Raw genomic sequence first — 26,632 nt, forward strand, 5'->3', positions numbered from 1 at the left:
CACTTCGGACTTCCTTCTTCTTGAGTTTCATGTATTTGGGAATTGAATCTTGGGTATTCTGAGCTTCTGAGCTAATAATATCCAATTATCAGTGAGTACATATCATGTGTGTTCTTTTGTTACCTCACTCAGGATGATATCCTCTAGATCCATCCATTTGCCTAAGAATTTCATAATTAAAGGAGCTAAAACCATTCAATGGAAAAAAGACAACATTTTCAACAAATGGTGCTGGCTCAACTGGGGGTTAGCACGTAGAAGAATGTAAATTGTTCCTTGTACAAAGCTCAAGTCTAAGTAGATGAAGGACGCTACATAAAACCAGAGACACTGAAACTTATTCAGGAGAAAGTGGGGAAGAGTGTCGAACACACGGGCACAGGGGAAAATTTCCTGAACAGAACGCCAATGGGTTGTGCTGTAAGATCAAGAATTAATATGGGATCTTGTAAAATTGCAAAGCTTCTGTGAAGCAAATGACACTGTCAATAAGACAAAAGGGCAAACAACAGATTGGGATCTTTACCAGTTCTAAACCTGATAGAGGGCTAATATCCAGGAACCAGGGACTTTAGCAGAAGCCAGAGCTTCCAGGAAAAAAAAATGCATTTACTAAAAACACTGATAGGGACATCAGATAGGCAGTTGAATGGGGTCTCTGTTTCAGGTTTTAGATGCTATCTGGTGATGTTCTTAGAGTCTGAGTTTTCAGAAACAGATAGTCTATCTAATAGTCTAGTTAATGTATTCTGAGGATTTTATCTGCTAGTTAAAGGGATGTTATATGGGACTCAGATGTGAAAGCTATACCCCTACTAAAAGGGTTTAAAGGCAAGCCAGGTAACTTTGTCTCAAGATTTGTAACATTCAGACTCTCCACAATCACAGTTTTGAATCAGTCTTTAGAAACTTCAGCATAGGTGTGGCTTTTTCAAGAGACTTCAAAGTTCAAATCTGGGGAGCTGAGAAAATGATCGGACCCTTGTGGGGATAGCCCTGGGGATAATTATATTTGATGTTAATCCCATTCACCAGTGAGTGGTTGTGAACAAGGAATGAGTCAGCACTCAGGAGATTTCCTGTAAACCTGCTTCCCATCTTAATTTGTAAAATAAAGGAGAGCTGATGATTGGGCAGATAAAAGGGAAGGTGGAGCAGAAGGTTGGGAGAGAGAACGAGAAAATGGAAGAGAGAGAGGATGCAGAGGAGGAGGAAGAAGAAGAAAAGCAGAGCAGAAGCACATGGCATGGAGAAACCAAAAGTTATAAGGGGTCTCATAAGGTGTGGAAGATAGTAGTATAGTGGTAGATCTGCCCAATCTAGGCGCACAGCATGTATCCATATTGAGTCGTGTTTTCATTGCTGGGCATGTTTGGGTTGGAGATTTACCACAACAAGACCCTAAAGTCTTTATTGTGTGGTCCTTTACCAGAAAATTTTCCCACAACTGGTTTAAAGTAAAATCTGACCATTTTTTTCACAATCTAGATGAGGGAAGAAGTGTTTAATACCAAACTCCTTAGGGATAATTGTTCCCAATTAAATTTAGATCTCATGTATATTCATTTTGTTTTATATTGTACAACACGTATACATTCATATATTGTAATATATTCATGTATGTAAATATATATGATTTGAATACATTTTTTTTCATCAAAGCTTGATTTTAGAGAAATCTAAAAGTCTTCTCCCTTTTAAAAGGACGAGCACCAGCTTCCTTTTAAAATGCTTCAGGCCACCCATTCCGTGTACTGTGTAACCTGGGAGAACCTGACAGAATGTTAAGTCTATGAAATGCAAGACAGTACCTGTGGCTTCTCCTAGCACTTCTCAACCCACTTCCTACCTAAACCTCTTCCTCCCAGGGGCTGGACTTCTGCTTTCCTTTCTCCAGCCTCTTGTTCTCTCTCCCCTTCTCTTCTCTCATTGTTCAGTTTAGTCAGCTAATCAAGTTCAGCCCAGATGCTGAACTGGGCTATCTACTTTCTCCTTTATATCTACAATAAAAATTTGATAGATTAACATTTTTAAAATAAGAGGAAATTCTAAACTCAATTTAAAAAGACAGAATATAGGAATTATACTAGGCATACTGTACCAACGAGCCTATCACACATTCATGATATGTATTATTAACAGAAACTTTAAGGAGCCCCACTTGGTTCATGACAGGGGAGCCAGTATTTGGCTCCCACTTACAGTTCTTAGTCTCATTAGTAAAATAATTTAAGGGAGCACTCAGAAAAAGGCTTGAGAACAGTTTCGTTAGGTATCAAAAACTCCAGAACAGAACCACAAGCTGTAAATTTTGACAGCTACCTGAAAGAGGAAGACAAAGAGTAACAAATACAGCCAGGCTGTTTATAAACAGTTACATTGCAGACAAGCAACCAGGGAGTGGGGAAATAAAAACACCAGAACTACTAGAAGAAGCATACTTGGGCTCCAGGCAGCATCCAAAAGGAAGAACAGATGTGAAGAAGGGAAAAGTAACTCTTTTCTGAGTGAGGACTCAGAAAGGCAGGCAGACTTGGCTGAACCTTGTGGCAGTTCTGTAGTGACTGCACAGAATACAAAAGTTCTGGGGAAAAAGTAAACTCATTAGAAGGATTATTATTACTTCCACTCCTTAGTGTGATTAAAGGTCCCTTAGCTAGATGACTGACCTGCTCAGTACTTCACTGCTCTGATAATACCAGCATTATATAATAATAGCATTACATCTATTTCCTGAGTCATCAATACATATAACACTCTCCCATTCAGAGTATAGACATTGACCCTAGACTTTTATAAAGTTTGTTCCTAAGAATTAAATAGAAGTCTCAGGTTCTTAAATGAAAGATAATGACAATTCACAAAAGTAATTTATAAATATCACATGCGTTAGCTATCAACTATATAGAAATGAAAAAAATAAGTTTTAAACTGTAAATTGAGTAATAAAGTATACTTACTTATAACAACAAATGAAACCAAAAAATGCTTTCAAATGTGAATTGTTATCAGGAGCAAGGTCCTATTTAATTATTCTTAATAGGTTTCAAATTAATTGTTCAAACTTTAGATGGAATTCTAATGGCCTGTTCAACTTGAAATCTCCATTTTCTCCTCCCTTGTCTCTTTTGTTGGAGATGTGGCCTACTGAAGGTTAAAATGAGGTCAGCAGAGATTTATCTCAATCTCTGTCACCCTTTCCAGTTTATAATCAATCAGTCATATCCCTGAATGCTACTCTTCTGACAGCACCAGCTTCAAGATGGAGTGCAGAATGTTCTTACAATCACTAACAAAGGCAAAAATAGTCTGACTTTTCAGAAAATGATGGAGTCATGAAATTTGAAACAGAAAATATCTACAATTAACTCTTTAAAGAATCCATTTAAGTTGACTGTTGTGTTTTATTTCTCTGGAATGCTATATATTTTAAAATGTACACTATAGAGCTTTGAATCGCATATAGAGTTAAAATTAGTAAACTGTGTATGTGTGTGATGTATAAGTGTATATGTGTACTTTAAACAAATGCACAATCTCATATGTAGTACATGATTCATAGCTTTGATTTGAAAAAAAGATACAATGAATGTAAGTGAATGGTTAACAACAAACCAGGTGGGTTTTGTTTTTATTTTTACTTAGATTCCAAGGAAACAAAGTTGCAAATAAAAGCTTAGTTTTTTCATCTGAAAAGACACAACTTGTTACTTAGGAGTGATCATATCTTAAAATATATTTATTTATTTATTATATATTATACTTTGGGCTATTATAGTATATAATATAATTTATTTTAGTGCTAAAATAAACTATTTTTGATATAATATTTAACTGTTCAACATAAATAGATATCATATCTGAAAATATACACCATAGCTACATATTTAGTATTTAAATATGCATACATGTATATTTTATATTCTTAACATGTGGTATTCAGTGACCAGGAGTTATTTCACAAATTCTCTTCCTACCAGAGAGAATCAGCTTTTATCAGGACCCCAAGTAATATGTGTGTGTTCTAAAGTATGGGAAGCCATGGTATATGTTCTCAGTGCCATACAGAATCAATAAATGACCACAGTATCCAAATATTACTAAAGTTTGCCACCTATTTCTTAAAGTCAATGCAAAAATTTACAAATTAAGAAAGTAAAAACAAAAATATGATGTATTTACAGTACATATTTAAGTGAGAAATTTAAATTTATAAATAAAAATATGTCTCAACTGGTTCTATAAGACCTGTTTCATCAGTAGACAGACATGTATGAATTCCCTAAATTGTATCATTCTAAAGAGAGAATTGTTATAACTGCTTAAGATTCATCACTATATATTTGTCAATATTCAATAGTTACACTAATATCAATATAATGTTACTGAATGTACTAAGATTGACTTTGTGCATACCTACATATTAGGCCTTGTTGTAAAAGCTCTATAGGACCAGCTAACTTGAACCTCCCTGTAATCCTATGGGATTAGTGACATTATAATCACCACTTTAGTAATGAGAGACTGAGCAGTGTGTTTAAGTAATTCACCACAGTTTATTTATATTCACCAATATAAATATAAATATTTATTCTCACCTTTTTCATTCAAATACTTATTTTGAGAGGTCACCCTGGATGCCAGAACTCCAGGTAGGCTGCCTAGTTGTGGATTGTCCCCACTGTCTCAGTTCCTGCTCATCCTACCTCCAACTATCCCTTCCTTCCTCATTACCATATCCTAGTCCCCAACTCTGGTGAGACTCACTGCTTTACCACAGCCAGCACAACTCCAGATAGGCCACCGCCCACTTGGTGACTTCTTTTATTCTCTCTTGCCCCAACCCCCACCAATCTCCTCATTTCTCCACATTACCACATCCCAACCACCAACTTGGGCATGGATCCCTTCTCAACAAGAGGCCACTTTGGCCATCAGAAGTTCTGCCACAAACTCCAGTGGAGATGTACTGCTCAGCCACAGGCAAAAGACCAGAGAGAAACCAAGGAGCAAAGTAACCATCCAACAAAGACAAACTCAGAAATCAGCACCTAGACTAATAATCGTACCAAAGCCATATGCCTTGATGTCAGTGTAAGAACAAAATCAACAACAGCCCAAGTAATATGCCACCACCAGAACTCAGTTATCCTACTACAGTAAGCCTAGAATAGACCAGTACAGATGAAACACAGTTAAAACCAATTTTATGAAGATGATAGAAGTACTCAGAGGGACTGTGGATAATTCCTTTAAAGTGAGGAAAATACAGCAGAAGGAAATGAATAACTATTTAAGACCTGAAAATGGAAATAGAAGCAAAAAAAAAAAAAAAAAAAAAGAAAACACAAAATGAGTGAAATCTGGAGTTGAAAATCTAAGTGAACATGGTCTACAGACACAGCATCACCAACAAAAGAAGTTGAGGACAGAATCTCAAGCATTGAAAATATAATAGAATAAATAGATATATTTGTGAAAGAAAACTTAAGTCTAAAATTTTCCTGACACAAACTATCCAGGAAAAACTAGAACCCTATGAAAACATCAAGATCTATCCTCCTTCAGCATACAAAAACATACCTCAATGTCAAAGATAGAGACATTAACTCAGAATAAAGAGTTGGGAAAATTTTCTAAGCAAATGAACTTAAGAAGAAAGCGGTATAGACATTTCAATATCTGAAATAAAAAAAAAACAACAAACTTCAAAACAAAATTAAGCAAAAGAGACAGAGAGAAATACTTCATATTCACCAAAATTTCACTAATGGAAAAAAAAAAAACTTTAGCCATCAGGGAAATGCAAATCAAAGCTACTTTGATATTTCATCTTTTTTGTTGTTGTTGTTGTTTTGTTTTTTGAAACAGGGTTTCTCTGCGTAGCCTTGGCTGTCCTGGCTCTCCTTAAAGCTGGTCTTGAACTCAGAGAAATTACCTGCCTCTGCTTCCCAAATGCTGGAATTTAAAGCTTGTGCCATCATGGCCTAGCTTGAGATTTCATCTTACATACATCAAGATAGTTAAAGATCAATAACACAGGTGAGAGCTCATCCTGGCAAAGATGTGGAGTAAGGGAACACTCCTCCATTGCTGGTGTGAGTGGAAATTTGGTCAGCCACTATGGAAAACAATATGGTAGTTCCTCAGAAAATTGGAAACCAATGTACCTCAAGACCCAGCTATACCACTTTTGGTCATATGCCCAGAAGATGCTCCATCCTATCACAAGGAATTTTTCTCGACTATGTTCATAGCTGCCTTTTTTTTTTTTGTAATTTCCAGAAACTGGAAATAACTTAGCTGCCCCTCAACTGAGACGCAGATAAAGGAAACAAGGTACATTTACACAATAGAGTATTACCCAGCTGTTAAAAAAATGACATCATAAAATTAGCAGGCAAATTAATGGAACTAGAAAAAAAAATCATACTGAGGGAGACAACCCTAACCCAGAAAGACAAACATGATATGTACTCACAAGTGGATATTAGCTTTTAACTAAAGGATAATAATAGACCCAGCTAAATAACAAAGAGGGATCTAAGGAGGGACACATGAATGTCTCTGGGAAGAAGTAGAATAGATATTGCATGCTAGCTGGGGGGCAGTGGGACTGCCTCTTGTTATTCTGAATTTGGCTAATATTCTTGTGAGGCCTGATGTAGCACCAGTGAATCTTGGAGAATGGGGAGGTAGGAGAAAGACTGGGAAGAGTTGAGGGAGAGGAAGCTGCATCTGGATGTATTGAAGAATAAATAAATATAAAAGAATTAAAAATAAATATAAAAATAATTATACCTAATTATTTTTGTAAAATTAGCCTCAACTGTTTCTCATTGCCCAAGTCTCATTGCCCTGAGAAGATTCCAGAGAGCTTGGCTGGAATGAGAAGACAGATGGAGTGGCTAAAGGGCCCACTGAAATCCAATCTAACCCAAGTCATAACATCATGACCCTGCCAGTATGTGCAGAAACCTTACTTGGTCCCACTTGACTATACATGTAAAAGCAATGTACATGTTGCCTGAATCTCATTTTAGTGGTTCGGTGTTATACACTCTTATTAAGTAATTATGAATTAAATTAAAATACGCATTCAACATAACAGAAAGCACATATGTTGTATTGCTGATCACTACACCTATGTTTGGAGAAATATAGATGGGAAATATAATGGTACATGGCATACTGACAACTAAAACATGTCTCTAAATAAACAAAAAACCAAAAAGATGAATAATATAAACAAAAAGGATATACTCTTTCAAATATTGTAATGTACAGTAAGAAGAAAATAGTGGGTCTGTTATAATTCCAGTGCTTGGAATGTGGAGGCAGGAAGGCTAAGAATTCAAGATCATTCTCAGTTGCATAGTTCAAAGCCAATCTGGGCTTCATAAGACCCTTGCAAACAGTAACCATAAAATGTATTAGCTATCAAAATACATTTCTCCTCCCATTTACCAAATCTGCTCATATATGTCCTTTTCTAGTATATACAATGACAATATCAGAGCTGTAGTGATGACTCAGCACCTGGAGTGTGCCTCTGAAGTGCTGAATTTAATGTTTGAACTATATCTAACTCAATATTCTCTTTACCTATTTGTCTGTCCCTGTCAATTGACTGTTGGTAATCCCAAAGATTTGAGGAGAAAGACCACTGACCCAATGATCTTAGCCAAATTAATTAAAGGAAGTAATTAATTAAAGTAAACTTTTTTTTTAATTCCTGTACACAGGCTGCTTCCCCCTAAGACAGGGTTCAAGACCTCAGCATTGGACACGAGCAAGATAAGGTTTTTGTAGTTCATGGATAGGGAGCTTCCAAATGAGGAATTTGGCATGCAAATAATTCAGGCTGCAGAAGCAAAACATAACAGGTTGGTCAAAATAAACTCTTGTGAAATAGAGATGATTGCAAGGTGGTCATAAGGTAGTCAAAGCAACAGGTGGTAATAATAATCTTTTAAAACAAAGGCCTGGTTGATGTTTCCTGGAACAGGCAGTACAGAACCATTTCTAGTTATGATTATAGGCGGGGCATGGATCAATCCTTGAGAAAAAGAGGTTTAATAACAAACAGGAATGAATCTAGTTTGTCTTTATTATAAGATGGCTTTCAAGCCTAAGCTGGAGGCAAGCTGGTTCATCACATGAGTAACTGAACATAAAATGACACACTTTGAAAATTTCAAAATGGAATATTTTGGGGAAAGAGGTTGGGGATCACAGTTCCATGACTTTGACTGTCAGATTCTTTGAATAAATGTGGACTGCTTTCATCCAACTTTCCCTCTACTTTCCTCCTGGAATATTTTTGTCCCATTTCTCTCTATGTAGTTCCCTAACATTTGTTTCTGTGTGCATTTATAGACTGCCTCTTTTCTAGCTTCCTTTGTCTAAATCTTACTTTAAACTTCTCCATAAGACTTTGATGTGTTTAGAATGTGTTGTGGATTATAAGTAGAAATAATAAATAAATCAAACAAGTAAATGGATAAAAATACTTGTTTTAAAATGTAAATTTTTATGTAAGAAGGAAATGGTAGATAAACTCTACAATACTTCTAAAATTCAATATTCATTCAATAGTAGTAATAATTTCTATTCAAGTTTTAGATTCTTAAAGACCATTCACACTCATTTTATTCCAATCCAGGAACCTGTTAAGATGGTGTAAGAAGCAAAGCACTGATGGCATGCCTTAGAGGGCAACCCTGAAGACTTTTCTATTCTTAGCCATGTGAAATTGCACATGCATTATTCTACTATTTAAAGATTTCTTTTGTTTTGTTTATGAGAATGTGTCTTAATGTATGCAGCTGTGTGTAGTTGCCCACAGAGCTCAGAAATTGGTGACAGAGCTCCTAGAACTGGTGTTACAGAAAGGTTTGAGCAGCTCAGTGTGGGTGCTGGGAACTAAACTTGGATCATGTACAATAGCAGCAAACCTCTTAACAGTTATTTATTTCTCCATCTGTGATGGTTTGTATATTCTTGGCCCAGGAAGTGGCACTATTAGAGGATGCGGTCTTGGGCTAGAGAGATGGCTCAGCAGTTAAGAGCACTGACTGTTCTCTCAGAGGTCCTGAGTTCAATTCCCAGCAGTTATATGGTGGCTCACAACCATCTGTAATGGGATCTGATGCCCTCTTCTAGAGTGTATGAAGAGAGCAACAGTATACTCACATACATAAAATAAATAAATTTTAAAAATCCACCACAACAAAACCAAAACCAAACAAAAAACAGAAGATGTGGTCTTGTTGAAGTAGGTGTGGCCTTGTTGGAGTAGGTGTGTCACTATGGGCATGGTCTTTAAGACCCTCTTCCTAGCTGCCTAGAAGGCAGTATTCTGTTAGCAGCCTTCCAATGAAGATGTAGAACTCTCAGCAACTCCTGTACCATGCCTGCCTGGATGCTGCCATGTTCTCGTCTTGATGATAATGGACTGAACCTTTGAGCCTGTAAGCCAGCCCTAATTAAATGTTGTCCCCTTGGTCATGATGTCTGTTCACAGCAGTAAAATCCTAATTAAGATATCATTCCTTATTGAACTATTAAGTAAATACATATTTCTAATGATAGCAATAGATTCATAAAGAAAATAAAAGGGATTTAATTTTGTTTGCTGTCAAATAAAACATCTGATTAAAAACTAGAGGTTTAACTCTCTCATGAGAAGAACCAATATGAGGGTGTGGAAAACAGATGAAGTCCATGTACTGCAGAAACGAAATGTGGCGGGTAATTTTCCCCTTCACTTTGCTTTATTAAGCAGGTATACCTTGGCCATAATCCTCCATACTCTAGCAACAACTTGTTTGATCATTTCAAAGGTTAATACAAAAGAGCAAACATCAAATACTGGAGTGAAATCAGGAGAGTAGGGAGCCAGCACGCCCTGAGGAGACAGCTCTCAAGGGCAGGAATGTCAAATCCTTGGTTAAAGCAATCCACTCAATAAGTGAAGCCTTCAGGCTTGCATTGCTGCAGATTCAATTCCCTTTAGTTCAGCATGGCACAGTGTGATATGTTAAAAGGATGGGGACTTATATTTTCTTATTTTCCAAATTGTGAGTGACAATGTGAGACTGTAAGAAACAAAAGTTAATTAAAATAGACTTCCCCCCAAAACTTTACCATTCTTTTTAGCCCCATATAATAGATAATAAACCTGAAAATCTGAATTAAGTGGACAGGTAGAGATAGGTTTCCATTTAATCTATGCATTCATTTATCCAATTAGTGTTTATCAAATTTCTAGCATGTACCACTTGCTGCCTTTGACCTGAAGATACTTCAGTGAGCATAAACTGATGTAGTCTATCTTCTCTTAGAGAACACAGAATAAGGGGGGGGGGAGTGGATCAAATGCATATACTAAGAATCTTCTTGTTATAGGTCTTTGTAAAATTGAATGATTTCAATGAGATCACTTAAATTCAAGCCAGCATCACTTGATAAATAAAAACCAAAAAAATTAAATTCTGTAAAGGAACTTGAAACACCAGTGTGTTTTAACTAGATTAAGAGTAGGATGAAGAATATTGCTCACAAAGGTAGCAGCTTGTGCTTATATTGAGACAGAGAGAAAACATTTGAAATACAAAACATGAACAATGAAAACAGAAAACAAAAGCATGAAGCTAGGGATTCTAAAGCTTGGATTTGGGTCCTAAGCATAACTAAACAAGGCAGTTATCTTTAAAGGTATTGGGACTTTCCCTAGTAATGAGAAAGAGATGTTAAAAGCTTTAGGAGAGGCACATTTAAAAAAATCAACTGCAAGTTTGGAAAGCTATGTCTTGTTAGTCATGAAGAACACAGGAGAGCCAGACTGGATACAAGGATTTGGGCATAGTTTGTGCAATACTAGGCAGGAAATAGTGTTTTGTGTGAGACAGACATACGTCATGAGTGGGAACAAGGAGAAATGGTGCACTGAAGAGCTCAGTCAGTGCATGCTGCTGCAGCAGTAGGGAAGTGCGGTGGGACAGTGCACAGGGTCCTTGCTTGTGGGAATGGATGGCATTTGGGATGTGCTCACCACTGTTTCTGAAAGGTCAAATGCTCAGTCCTTGAATTTGTGGGCAAAATAAAGCTGAAGCACATAGCACAAAATTACCTGCTGTGTCCTATCCTTTTAGAAAATATTAACTCAAATATTTGTGAAGTATTTTCACACAGTTCAGCATGCAAATTTTTTTCTTCACATGTTTTATGATGGGTTAGATTACAATTCTGGATTAGTTTTAAAAATCAGTGCACTTCTTAATGAAGAAAAACTACAGACGGATTAACATTATTAGCTGCAAAACAATGACATTGGAATTTTAAATGCTGGAAATTGAGGAGAATGGTTCTGTAAATTTTTATGACACTTTTTAAAAAGAAAATTCTCAATCAGTAATCAAAACAGTTCGTTGATCACCTATGACATATAATCCATAAACATTGTATTTTCAACTTTTTAAAGTGTAGTTTCAAAGTAGAACTAACTTTGAGTCGTTTATTAAGATCAGAAAGTGAAAGAAGAACTATTTGTTCCTATTTCTTCAGGGTACCAAACCCATTGCTTCATTTAACAAATATTTATGTCTACTGTGTTGTCTTCTAGTTGCTGGAAGAGGGTAGGTAAGTAGCTATCATTCTAGGCATCTAAGAGCTTTGTTATCACTTTAATAAGGGAGAATCTTGTGTCAGAACTATACAGCACATGTCTAGACAGAAACAAGAAATCCAATTTTGTCTAAGATGGGGAAGATTTTTAAACGTCATGGTATTTAGGTGTATCTTAGAGGGTGAGCAGGAGTCAGACAGAAAAAGAGAGAAGGCTACAGCTTTCTGTATAGAAGGAAGAGATGATGTGATGTAATGTGAACCTTGGGCCTTAGAACAACCTAATGGAAACTTGGGTTTGTGCAATCAGCTGAAGATGGAATATGGAGAGCCAGCAAGGGATGGAAGCAACTGCTAGTACTTAAGGAGATCACCTTAACAGGTAAATATGGAACAAAGACGAGTCAGAAGTGGGCTATTACTCAGTAATGAAAAGGAACCATGAAGCCACTAGAACATGTGAAAAGTGAAATGAATATTACAAAGTAAAAAGAAATGATATGAAAAGGCCCATGATTCCAATCATAGATGTTTTGAGTAGGGGGAAAGCTGAAATGACCAGTTCTTTTCAATTTGTGTGTAGATATGAGATTGTGACTGAGAATAGAGAGGTAGAACACAGGGGAGTTTTAGTTCTAGGACTCAAAACATGCTCTATATATCACTATGCTCTGAACCAAATTCATATAATACTCAACAGCATAACTAAACTCTACTGAAAACTGTGGACTTCAGTTACTATTAATATGGCAATATTGACTGAGTAGCAGTAGTCTTTGTATTCCACTAGTGTGAGATATTGATAATAGGACAAACTGGTAGAGTGGATGGGGTGGGGTAGTCACAAAGAGTTACATGACAACTCTAATTCCTGCTCAGTTTGCCTGTAAACTTAAGGTTAATTGAAAAGTCTACTTATTCCAAACACATTTTTAAAATGACAATATGAGTCAAAGTGAGGAAGTTTGGGGTCTAGAGATATTTCAAACTCTGCATAAGTTCCCTGACTAACTTCTTAATGAACTTCACAGTGGGAAGTCTCTGTGGCTATGCATGAAGCAAAGAAAGTCAAGAACTGTATTTGAAAGTCTAGGCTTGGGGAGCAAAAGCATAAATTTTAGATAAGAGAAAAGCAGACCCCAGCTCTTAGACCAAATGCAGCTTATCTTTTACACATGCAAATGAAATTTTATTAGCAAATAGCCAAGCCCAGTAATTTATATAAGTTCTTGGATTGTGTTTTTTGTTGTTTGTTTGTTTGTTTTGTTTTGTTGTTTGTTTTGGATTTTTTTGGTTACCTCCATGCTTAAGTAGTAACAACTGGAGCTGAACCCATAAATTTAACATACATTCAGCTTAGTCCCTTCCATAAAAAACGTTGCTGATCTTGTTGCTGTTCTAGACTGGTGCTAGCTACACATAACACACAGAGAAGTCTCTCACTTTAAAAATAAAATACTTACACATGGAAATAATACTTATACATGGTATACATGACAATCTCTGAGAATAAAATGAAATTATTCCAACTGAGGCCAGATTGTCCTGGGAATATTGTAGAATTAAGAAAAGATTCTAGAGATATTTTACAATTTCATCTGCAGTGGTGACAGTGTTCATATTGACTCATTAAGATAATCCAGTTATAGCGCAGACAATGCAATAGCTTTCTCTACATATTTTATTATTTCAATTATCCACTTGACAATTAAATTGATAATAAATCCCTTTTAATTTCTATCAGTGAATATGTAGAGCCACAATTCCAATGAAATGTATAATTAAAGGTATTAACTATTACCAGAAAATCTGAACCATTTATTTTCAGTTAAGTAGAAACAACATTTAAAAACATATATGATTTTTATCTCTCCAGCATTCTCATGCACTATTGAATATGGAAGTGAAAATGAAATGAAATTTAGTCAAAAATCTCTAATTAAACTCTGTGGACCATGTGGAAGACACAAAGTAGAGAGAAAGAGTTCTGGCAGAATACAGGGAGAGAAATAATGCCAAAGGATGAAATAACTATATTATATAAACGTCTGAAACTGTCCAACAAATAAATTGATACAAGGCTTAAAAATATTCAGTATAAGTTCATATGTGAAAAATATTGTCAGGAGCCATAATGGGACAACCTAGCAGGTGATCTTCTTGAAATGGCCTGCTTCAGATTATTATATAATCAGAGTCAGGATCGCCCTTATTAAGCAAGGCTGTAAGGGACTCATTTTAGGAAAGATTCCTGTTATTAATATGCTTTTCCTGTTCTTATTAAAAATACATAACAATCACTAAGTAATAGCACACCCCTTAGGAACAGATCTCTACAGATCTATGAAGATGTACTATGTTGTAGTGATGCTATATAGACAAATAGATGACTTTGTAAGTCTTAATGATGATACTATAAGACTTCCTAAAATTATATCTGTGATTAAGCTCTTTTATAGTGGGACTGCTATGAGGTTCTTTCTGATAGTCAAAACTGCAATGAGAACTCTGCCAGTCTACCAAGTGTCACCAGTTAATTTCTCTTAGATAGTAACCAGACTTTCTTCTATTCAGAGCACATTCCAAGAGATTATAAACAATTAACTAAAGGTCATAAAAAGGGAACTAACGATTTACTATAGGTGCTAGGACAGAAGATAAAATATTGACTGGGTTTCTCTATACAAAATTTCACTAATAACTTATGGTTTTAAACCTTCAGTGAACCTGTGGCGCTCAGACAAGTGATGGATGTTTAGCCAGATAATTATTCCTAATTCATGTAAACATTCTCTGTTGTAAACTTCTATTTCAATTTATGATTTGAATTTGTGTAAACTTGTGATGAACTTTGTAATACGTGATCATGTATTCTGAAAGATATATACGTACTGAAGGCAAAGAGAAGAAAGAAGAATTTTTTTTTCTTTTCCCCTGCCTAGAATTTTTTCCTTCAGAAGAATTTTTCCCTTACTAGGCTTTTTTCCTTTTCCCCACATAGGATCATTCTGCTTTTCCCTTTAGATAGCTTTCATAGGAGACTTTTTACAACATAGTCATAAACTCTATAGTCACTTTTCTGACTGTCCTCTTTTCTTCCTGCGACTTCCAACTAGCAGGTTGAAAGTTAGAGCTGCACAGTTCCTGCTGAGATACTACAAATGCTGTTTACTTAATCCTTTGCTATTTTTAGAAAGAAGGGCTAAGTGCAGTTTCTGATCAAAGAGGAACACAGAAGTCAGGTCAGCTACAGTTACAAGTGACTTAGACTTAGATAAGTAAACTTTTTATTATACAGCAACTCTAAATATCTTGTAAGACAAAGTCTAACCCCAGAATCTTGTAAGACAAAGTCTTACCCTCCACTGATGTTCTTTCTCCTCTGCTACCTCAAGAAGAACCAGTAAGAGAGAAGACCCCTGCTATCCACCACCCCCACCAAATATCAAACTAGGTTTGATATAAATGAAGGTAGTAACACTATATATATATACATGTATATATATGTGTGTGTATATGTATATTTGATATATTTACATATAATTATACATACATTACATTTATATGTACATGTATAATATACATACATTATATTTATCATATTTCATATATATTATATATTTATATATAAATATATGTCAAATATATATATCACATATTTATCATTATATATATATATATATATATATATATATATATATATATATATATGCCAGCTTTGGTGTTGCCTCAATTTTATAATAAGCCCTTCTTCCTTACTAGTAGAACCACATTTTCATTAGTGGCCCATGTGCCCTAACCCTGGAAGCCATCAGGACTTGGTTTAAACATTAAGTTCACACTCATCATAGAACATACTCCAGTAGCTAGCAAAATGTGGTGATGTGTTTTGACCATTAAAATGAATGAAAACGTCTGTTGAGAAGCATCTTAGATAATATCTCCTTCCTTAAAAGAGAGACTACTCCCCTTTTCCCTTCCCATCCTACTTTGGGATGCTTCTCTGTATAAGAGAGTCTCTTAAAGGCAATCTCTCTGCATGAACTTGGAAGCATGTCAAAAACCAAGTTAGATTAATTAAAGAATTATACTAATGTAAACCTTTTAATTTTGCATGTTAATATAAGCTTATTTTATGTGTAGTAGTTTCCTCGGTTTGAAGGAACAGATATAAAAGAAAATCATTTGTTTGTGAGAACTTGACACGAAATGTGTCCTGACTACAAGAAATGCAGGACCAAAGATGGAGCAGACATGGAGGATATGGCCATCACCAATGGCTGGCCAAATTGAGACCTATCCCATGGGAAAAACCAAATTCCTGACACTATTGATACTCTGTTATTCTTACAGATCTTAGTATAACTGTCCTTTGAGATGCTCCATCCAATAGCCGATGGAAATAGATGCAGAGATCCACAGCCAATTAAAACGAGCCCAGAGAGAAGATGCTAAAAGAGAGGTGGTCCTATCAGATCAGCCAAGTTATTTGGAAGTAGGAAAATATTCAGGTGTGAACCTCTCCACAGCAATTTCCCACCTTTAATAAATAACAACAGAATTCAATCCTGAAATGGCTGTGTGGAGTCTGTTGGGGGAAGAAATGTCACTTACTATGCCTTTGAGTAAAAAAAAAAAAAATACTGATTTTCAACAACCAAATACAAGACCCACATTTCGAGTTTTAATAAAAATATTTTAAAGTGTGAAAAATTAAGAGGTACAGATTATTGTACTCAGCCCCCCCCAAACCTAAATTATGAAATTTAAGGACCCATTAAGCTTATTAATGTCATGTTAAGGTTACCAAGAGACTAGAAAATTAGATAGCCTGGTTGTACCTTTAAGAACAGCACATAAAAAGAAGCTGTCTTTCCCCCATGTTAATCATTACGATTTTACACTTGGATCCCATCTAGAACCTTCAGATGAAACTTCTAACATGACTGCTTATGTTATAGCTACCCATGGAGTCACTGACATTAGGCAATTAAAAAGTCAACCGCCGGGGGCTCCCAGCTCGGGATTCCAAGCTTTTTTTTTTTTTTTTTTTTGCAGCATGTCTGTCATCTTCGCTCCTGACTGGCTACGCGGCAAGGCCAAGGTCAATCAAGAGACTATCCAGCGGCTCCTGGAGGAGAATGACCAGCTGATCCGTTGTATCGTGGAGTATCAGAACAAGGGCCGAGCGAACGAGTGCGTCCAGTATCAGCATGTGTTACATAGAAATCTCATTTATTTAGCTACCATCGCAGACGCCAACACAAGCAGTCTCACAAAGGCAGTGGAGTAGTTTTCCAGAAGGCTGTAATGAGGAGTGACTGATTGGAACCCATCTCCTGGGAACCAGAGAGCTGCTCAGAACATGGGCAAAAAGTCCCATTCATTTTAGACTGTGAAGAAACTCGCTACCAACTCTACTGTATTCTGACTATAAATATTTTATTAATAAAACAGATCCAACGGTAGAACTGCGAGGACCTGAGGTGTATGACAGCAGTGTCATTGTCAACAATAGTGATTAATTATCTGATGACATGTAATAATAAATGATACACGCCCGTCCTCAGTGTCCCACATCAACTAATTACATCTTCACACAGCCAAAAAAAAAAAAAAAAAAAAAAAAAAAAAAGTCAACCGCCTTTAAAAATCAAACAGGTTCAGTTGTATTTTTAATATCTGCATGAACACTTATATCGGTCAGAGTATATTATTGTATAAAATCTCAGTTTTGTAATGAGATTGGGGACTAACATTAAGCATTAAAGAGTTGCTATGAGATAGACAAAGAAATGGATAACTCAGAATGACAGATCTTAAACTACAGTAGGCATCAGAAACCCATAAATGGAACTGAAGCATGAGTTCTTAAGACAATGCGGAGGCAGCTCAGCTAAGAAAACACCCTTTCAAAACCACCACTCCAGGTTAGAATGTATACATTGTCCTTCAGCAGAGATCTGAAGGGGCCATAGAAGCATTTTAACATATTGGACTTTTCTGTCCTCATAGTCATGGTAAAACAACAACATATGGATAATAGATATCACAAACACACTGTGCCTGTAAGGACAAAAACTAAAAATACCAGAGGATTCCATTGCAGGAATATAAAAGTTAAGACTTTCTTAGATCTAGCACTATTTCTCTGTGTGAAGTGAATTAAGCTGTAGGATTTTATAAACTGATACAATGTCCTACAAAGTTATGTCATGACAATGGTTCCCACAACTCAGTGTGCACCTATGTCTAAGCCAGATAATATTTGCTGAGCAGTTTTGGAGTTGGGGTCTGAGGTACATATTTCTACAATTATACATTATAACTGAATCGGAGATGTTTCCACTTGCTTTGGAAGGCTCTGACATTAAAGACTCAACATCTTTTGATTGCTTCTTGGGTTATAAAAAAAGAATAAAGAAATCACAGCAAAAGGTCTTTTTCTACCAAGGACCTGATCTCTGGCTACACCTTTCAGAGCAGAGCAGAGCAAAACAGAGACAAAGAGGAGTGAGGAGAGAATGAGTGAATGGGTGGAGGACCACCCTCTTAGAGACAAAGGGGAGGGGGCAGGGGTGGGGAGATTATGAAGGGGAGACCAGGAATGGGGGAAACATTTGAATGTAAACAAATAAAATGATTATAAATGAATAAATACATAAAAGAATAAACAGAGACAAACTGTATAGAATTGAATTCGGTACTTGTTATACAAGCAGTCTTACTCAGAGAATTTCAGGAAAGGTATGATGCAAGACTGCATCTTACCACCCTGTCCACCACCGTATGATCCACGGAAGCATGACCTGATATGACCATATGGAAGTGATGACTTTTCCATAGAGAGTCTCAATTTTAAGAAGGAGAGGCATGTACAGAATAGCGTGGGGCATGAATTGTACTGAAGACTTCAAATATGAATTCAAGAGCAATAGTAATGGTAATAGTATTAATAGGGTTTTTTTCTTTGCCAGTGAAATGAGCCAATTTAAACCAGATATTATATTATAGGAAGGTTTATTAGGAAGCTACTCTCAGGGGAGCAAGACCCCAAGAATTGAGACTAGTGAAGTCACCATGGAGAGAGGAGGGAGGGGGAAGAAAAAGAGAAAGTGTACATGGGCACAGAAAGAGGAGGGGGGGGAGCAGCAGGGGGAAGGGTAGGGAGAGGGAGAATATGTTTGGATTATATAGGGGAAGAGCCTCTGGGGAAAGGGCAGCACAGGCCCTGGGCTAGAAAGTTTAGGGTTGTACTCCATTGTGTAAATGTACCACATTTTCTGTATCCATTCCTCTGTTGAGGGACATCTGGGTTCTTTCCAGCTTCTGGCTATCATAAATAAGGCTGCTATGAACATAGTGGAGCATGTGTTCTTATTACCAGTTGGAACATCTTCTGGGTATATGCCCAGGAGAGGTATTGCTGGATCTTCCAGTAGTATTATGAAAGGATGGACTATCCAGAGACTACCCCACCTGGGGATCCATCCCATAATCAGTCACCAAACCCAGATTGCATATGCCAGCAAGATTTTGCTGAAGGGACCCTGATATAGCTGTCTCATATGAGGCTATGCCAGTGCCTGGCAAATACAGAAGTGGATGTTCACACTCATCTATAGGATGGAACACAGGGCCCCCAATGGAGGAGCTAGAGAAAGAACCCAAGGAGCTGAATGTGTCTGTAACCCTACTTGCATACACTAGCAAGATTTTGCTGAAAGGACCCAGATACAGCTGTCTCTTGTGAGACTATGCTGGGGCCTAGAAAACACAGAAGTGGATGCTCACAATCAGCTATTGGATGGATCACTGGGCCCCCAATGGAGGAGCTAGAGAAAGTACCCAAGGAGCTGGGGGGATCTGCAACCCTATATAGGTGGAACAACAATATGAACTAACCAGTATCTCCCGGAGCTCGTGTCTCTAGCTGCATATGTATCAGAAGATGGCCTAGTCGGACATCAGTGGAAAGAGAGGCCCTTTGGTCTTGCAAACTTTATATGCCTCAGTACAGGGGAACACCAGGGCCAAGAAGTGGGAGTGAGTGGGGGAGTATGTGGGGGACTTTTGGGATAGCATTGGAAATGTAAATGAAATAAATACCTAATAAATAAATAAATAAAAGAAATGTAAATAAAGAAAATATCTAATAAAATAATATTTTAAAAAAGAAGAAAGAAAGTTTAGGGTTGGGGGCAAGGGATGCCAGTGCCTTAGGGACTGAGGGATACTGGGAGACCTGGAAGCCAGGTCTGCTTTGATATATATAATATGTACCTCAGTCCTTTTTCTCAGGATCTGGAACCAAACAATTATTAGTGAGCACAACTAGTGAGCAGAAATGACACACATTCACTGCATCTGGCTGAATTGGGCATGTCTTTTCTCTGAACATAACTTACTACTCAGTATTTGTATAGATCCTCTACATGCCAGATAACCCAGTATCAGATCCCTGTAATTAAAAAACAACACAACACAAAACAATTATTTAGATTTAAAAAATTCATATGAGTGTTTTGTTGGCATGTTTGTCTATGTGCAACATCTGTGCTCTGTGCTAGTAGTACCCATAAGAGGACAGCTGATCCCCTGAAAAAGGATCATTGTGTGCTGAGTAGTGGGAACTGAACCTTAGTCCTCTCAGAGAGAAGTAAGTGTTCTTAATAGCTGAGCCTACTCTCTACACCCACACCCTAAAGGGAGGATCCTTAGATTGGAGGAATGGTTTATATAAGTCAAGACAAAACTGTTTCAGCTTTATATATGTCTTTCTAATGATTTTACCTGTGGGAAAACTGTTTAATTTGGGATGAGGTGTGTCAGTGTGTTTATATTTGTAAAATTAAGAGGGAAAACTAAAGTTTCTTTAGTGGTTTCTTTGGAGACTCAATTGTTTCATGTGCTGTTTTTCTGAGAACTGTCTTATGAGTGGATACTTGGTGGAAGCAGACGAGTGAGAGGATGTTTCACTGAGAACAGACATGTTTTTCTGGAAACTGCCTGGTGAAAGGGCATGTGATATTTTGCTGGACTGGATGCTTGACAGGACATGTGATATTTGGAGAGGGTATAAGTATAACCCAATTACTCTCTGGTTCACCTTGCCATTCTTTGCTGGTCATTGCTTGTCATGACTTAGTAGAGAGAAACGCACCAAAGAACTTCTGTTATTTTGGCAGCTTCATAACAGCTTTATGAACTCAGGGCTATTGGCAAAGCCTTGATGGTTTTTTGTTTGTTTGTTTGTTTTTCTAGATTGAACTGCCATTGCTGATTTGTGAATGGTGTTTGTGAGTGGATTGAATGACTACTGCCAATTCGTGTGAACTGAACTGCTGATATCCTGACAACAAAGAGTGGAATCATCCCAAAGAACTATTTCTAAACAGGTCCACATCTCATTTTGCCTTATTAGCTTTCCTTTCTATTACCTCTGGTGGGCGGTGGGCTAGATTAGAGGGTAAAGCATTTAGGAACCCTTAACAAAGTAGGTTTTGGAAAATGTAAGCCTACAGAAAACAACAATCTCTTCTGTTGCCCCAGTCTTTGGATTCCTAGCCCATTTAGCTGTAGAATTGCCCTTGGGTAAAAGTTATAACTGTGGACATGAGAGCACTGAATTTATCATCTATTTTTTTTTACAGGGGTGGAAATGGAATTTAGATAAATAAAGGGACCCATATAGATGTTTCAGAGGCTTTTGGTTATTTGTGGCTTTCTCTTTTCTCTAAATTAAATGTAGCAGTAGCTAACTAGCTTAATAAACTAAAGAAAAAAGGATTTCTAAGATAACAGAGAACTCTTGTGTCTCTTCATCCAATATAAACCCTTCAGCCTAAAACTTAGGGATGTCTCTAATTTTTTCTTTAAATATAGTACCAATGCCTAAAAAGAAAAATCCACCTTTTGAGACCATATTGGGCCATAGGGAACTATTGTTGACAGAAATAAACGGGTGAAATATGAACTAGTGCCTGAGTATGAAAGTTAAGACATTCCTTTTCATCCTCTGCTTCTTTTTTGGCTTTCACTTTTTATCAAAAGTCCTTTGTCTAAGACTGTCATTTATTTGATAAATTAATATTCTCTTTATCAATGCCTATTGTCAGATGTTGCCTAATTACATGACAATGTCTAAAGTCACAGATTGGCACTTTATCTAGGAGAGCTAAATAAAATGGATGGAACATAAGTATGAAATAGAGTTTTAGAATGGCTTTTTAGTGTTTCAGATGCTTAGCACACTATGCATGATAGTTCCTTGACCAAAAGCCACCAGTGACTCTAAATCACTTAAATGTCTTTTGGGATGTATGGCATGTGATATGTTGAAATTGCCTTAAACAGCCACTTCATTCTTCCACTTATTCATCTAAATAGCAGACAGAATTTATTGAGTATCTATTGTAGGTAACTTAGCTGGTAATATTTATTATTTTGTAAATTCTTCTCAATTTACTTCTACTTCATAACACAAGTGCTTTCTCATTACCATCTTTCCCTTCATGAAAAACATGATCTCATTATTTTTATCTCCAATGTCACCAATACATGAACCTTCCTATAATGTATCAATCATCATAACTACATGTTCTTGCTTCCTAATGTAAGCATTTATAGGTACATTATAATAAAGCTGCCTGTATTCTGAATGATGTCATTTGCTGCATACATTTTTTTTTTATCTCTGAAGATATAGAAGTCTGCAATGATAATGTGTAGACTTTGCATATAGTACCTGCAAACTCTGTTTTATTGCTAGGTACCTTTAAAGGATCATGTCTCTTGAGGCAAAAGTTTCATAGGGTAGCTGTAGAGTTAAATATGTAATATCTTGGCATTCTAATTCTATCTATTCTCTCATTGTTCCCTCTTCATTTTTCTTTATCTTCTAAGATAAATGTGGTAATGGTAATTATAAACCTAATTCCTATAAATTTATTTAAGAAAAATTATGACTACCATTTATGTAGACTATTTAAAAAATAAAAACACACAAAAAATCAAAGTCATTGGTAGCCAATAATACACTTTATGCATTATTATTTTAATTTATATGAGCATGAAAATTGATTGAAGAAGACTTAAAAGATGTCTTCAAAAATCTCACCTCTATCAATAGCAAATGATAAGATTATATTTAACCTCACATTGTATTTCAAGGTTATAATTCCTCCTCTCCATACTACCATATTCTTTAAAGTCTTAGGAAATGTTAAAAATCTATCAAATCCAAATGTTTCATAGGAACATAAATACTGTCACAGGCTTGTAGATTCAAGAATTTTGATGATAGCTTTGAAAAATTGAGTTAACTATTTTGTTAAGTTGGGAGAAATATCAAAATGTTGAACACCCTTTGAGTCTTGATAGCAAATGTTAAAATTCTACTGGCTACATAAAGGCTGGACCCAGACAAATGTTTATCGAGGTTTTCTGGTCAACCTTTCAGAAAAAAATTCCCCATGTGCCTCATTCACAACAGGTAGGCATTCTTCTGTTGGTATTCAGTTCATATTTTCAAGCCTTGAAATCAGTCAGAGGCTCCCTTCTCTGGGGATATATATACACCTTCAGGGAAGTCAATGAGAGGACTGCCAAGTAGTCAAAACTGAGGATAAACCAGCCCAAGCCAGTGCTTTTGGATTCTGCTGACTTCAATTGACATTTTGAACAACAACTACAAAAATAAAACAAAAACAAAAACAAAAAAAACAACATGAGCAAATGATCTGTGTAGAAAAGACTGCCAGGCACTGTGGTGCATATGATAGATAAACTGTGAGGTTTTCCCCAGCAAGAGGATTTAAACAAACTTGGAGAGGTCAAAACTCAAATGATTACACCATTTGACATGCCTTAGTAAACATTTACAAGGCTGAGTTTTATGAGCAAAACAGTTAAATCATAGATCCCCACATTAAGTCATACTTAGTAATATAGCATGCTTCAAATTCAGAATCAGTAGAATTTATTTGCACATGGATAATTTTTTTTCATTGAACTCTTCTAACTCTTGTGGGAAAATACATACATTTTCATGCTGATTTTGATATGCATATAGCAAAAAGCTCACAAATTTAGAACAGCAAAACAAAAAATTTTAGGGGCATTGTGTTCAAGTAAGGCAAGCATCACTATAATTTTCCTGTTCTCTCTTCTTCCAGTTATCCATCAAAATACTCCTAGAAAGATAATCTTAGGAAATAGAAACTATAAGTATAGTTCAGACCATTCTGGTCTTCTGTCTGATTATACAACTCTGGTAAAAACAAAAAAACAAACACACAAACAAAATCAGAATAAAATTTAAAAACCAAAAAAATTAATAACAGCAAAACAGAAACAGTTGGCCTAAGAAGGACTATTATTTGAGTTCCTCTAGTTAAAATGCAGGGAGGCATAGCATATAAATATAGTTTCAAAGTCATAATCTCTCTGCATTTGTGTGTATGCGTGTGTGCGCGCAGGGGCGCGCATGCATTTGTGTGTAAAAGTTCAGAAGTAGCCAGTAGTTGAACTACCACCCCTCTTAACAGGTCATTATTAAATACCTACTGTAAACCTGAAGTACAGCCGATCTCACTGAACTAAATGGTCTCTGCAATTGTCACATTTTGCTTTTACTAAATCAGTCTCATGTCAGCAATCCCTCCTGCCAGGTCTTGTTTTTTCTTTTGCCCTAAGTTATGTTGTCAAGCTAGTCATAAAGTTATTCTCTAGCATGCTCTGACATAGCCATAGGTAATATCTTTTAGTTCTGCATCAAACACACACCAAGCCACAGCCTCAAGCTATCCATCCTATCACAGAAATATCATGGCATCTTTCAGACAAACAACTGTCATTTCTTCTTTTCATCATAAGGAAAGTCAAATTGTAAGTATGTAGAAATATGTTAAGATGAACTAAAGAAGAATTATGAACTGAAGCTCCTAATGGGATGGTGTTGGTAAGTGGGAAAGGCTGACTGACTGATTGTGGATATCTGAATTATTTATTATAGGTTAGGATCCAAAATTATCTTAGGATAAGTTGTCCATTTAAAAAGCCATTTATTGGCTAAGAGTGTGTATTGCATAACATCCTTATGACTATTCAGTACATTCTTTGCAATATATAAACAGACACCTAGCTTCCAACAACTCAAAAGCTAAGACTCATCAGCTTCTAAGGTTTATATCAGAGTCTTCCCAACAATACCATAATGCAACTATCCCTTATTTCCAAAAAGGTGCTAGAAAAGTATCATGATTTATGATTGTCTTTCCTGTTAACATAAAATTCATGAAATTGTTATCAGATTGTAATACGGAATTTGAGGTGACCTAAATCTCAGTTCCAAGACCATGTTCATGGATGGCTTCAGAGTAAACTATCCCTTATTCTCTTTGACATGAAAGTTCTGCTTTCTGTATTGATAGAATATCTGTCTTAATGGTTCTGGTAGGTTCCAGATTAGACTGAATAGTGAAGTAGACAGTACCTGTGATGATGGTTTGGATATATTGCTTGTCACAAAATCAGAGAAATATAAAGGTCTTCAGCCCAATATTTCCCCCAGTGGTCCAGATAGCAGAAAAACCCTTCTGTGTCACGGATGGGTGTTAAAATGGTGACCACAAAATGGTGATACTGAGAAGAACTTTGAGTATGTATTGTGCTAAAGCAATGGGATTTAACAGCATTTTAAAAACCCATTCTTTTCTTCTGAAAATTGTTGCATATTTAAATGTTAAATTTGTTTTAAATTTTTTTAAAAGTTTTTTAAATTCCTTAGTGTTTTTTTTATTATTATTACGTATTTTCCTAAATTACATTTCAAATGCTATCCCAAAAGTCCGCCATACCCTCCCCCCACTTCCCTACCCACCCATTCCCACTTTTTGGCCCTAGCATTCCCCTATACTGGGGCATATAAAGTTTGCATGTCCAATGGGCCTCTCTTTCCAGTGATGGCCTACTAGGCCATCTTTTGATACATATGCAGTTAGAGTCAAGAGCTCTGGGGTACTAGTTAGTTCATAATGTTGTTGCACCTACAGGGTTGCAGATCTCTATAGCTCCTTGGATACTTTCTCTAGCTCCTCCATTGGGGGCCCTGTGATCCATCCAATAGCTGACTGTGAGCATCCACTTCTGTGTTTGCTAGGCCCCGGCCTAGTCTCACAAGAGACAGCTATATCAGGGTCCTTTCAGCAAAATCTTGCTAGTGTATGCAATGGTGTCATCGTTTGGAGGCTAATTATGGGATGGATCCCTGGATATGGCAGTCTCTAGATGGTCCATCCTTTTGTCTCAGCTCCAAACTTTGTCTCTGTAACTCCTTCCATGGGTGATTGTTTCCAATTCTAAGAAGGGGCAAAGTGTCCACACTTTGGTATTCATTCTTCTTCAGTTTCATGTGTTTTACAAATTGTCTCTTATATCTCGGGTATACTAAGTTTCTGGGCTAATATCCACTTATTAGTGGGTACATATCATTTGAGTTCTTTTGTGATTGTGTTACCTCACTCAGGATGATGCCCTCCAAGTCCAACCATTTACATAGGAATTTCATAAATTCATTCTTTTTAATAGCTGAGTAGTAGTCCATTGTGTAAATGTACCACATTTTTGTATCCATTACTCTGTTGAGGGGCATCTGGGTTCTTTCCAGCTTCTGGCTATTATAAATAAGACTGCTATGAACATAGTGGAGCATGTGTCCTTCTTACCGGTTGGGACATCTTCTGGATATATGCCCAGGAGTGGTATTGCTGGATTCTCCGGTAGTACTATGTCCAGTTTTCTGAGGAACCGCCAGACTGATTTCCAGAGTGGTTGTACAAGCTTGCAATCCCACCAACAATGGAGGAGTGTTCCTCTTTCTCCACATCCTCACCAGCATCTGCTGTCACCTGAATTTTTGATCTTAGCCATTCTGACTGGTGTGAGATGGAATCTCAGGGTTGTTTTGATTTGCATTTCTCTGATGATTAAGGATGTTGAACAT

General features: G+C 36.6%; 2 protein-coding genes across 7 annotated transcripts in view; one reads left to right on the top strand and one right to left on the bottom strand.

The window, feature by feature from the left end:
• Positions 1-26,632, bottom strand: part of Fgf14 (fibroblast growth factor 14) — a 700,985-nt gene that overhangs the window by 20,358 nt on the left and 653,995 nt on the right. The window lies entirely within an intron of this gene.
• LOC110309084 (SS18-like protein 2) lies at positions 16,649-17,193 on the top strand. Its single transcript, XM_085829003.1, is given in 3 exon segments — positions 16,649-16,833; positions 16,872-16,944; positions 16,946-17,193. Coding segments are annotated over 3 exon segments (294 nt in total). The 5' UTR covers positions 16,649-16,687; the 3' UTR covers positions 17,021-17,193.

The sequence above is a fragment of the Mus caroli genome, unplaced genomic scaffold (assembly GCF_978045245.1).
Source record: "Mus caroli unplaced genomic scaffold, Mus_caroli_1 scaffold_12, whole genome shotgun sequence".
Classification (NCBI taxonomy): Eukaryota; Metazoa; Chordata; class Mammalia; order Rodentia; family Muridae; genus Mus; species Mus caroli.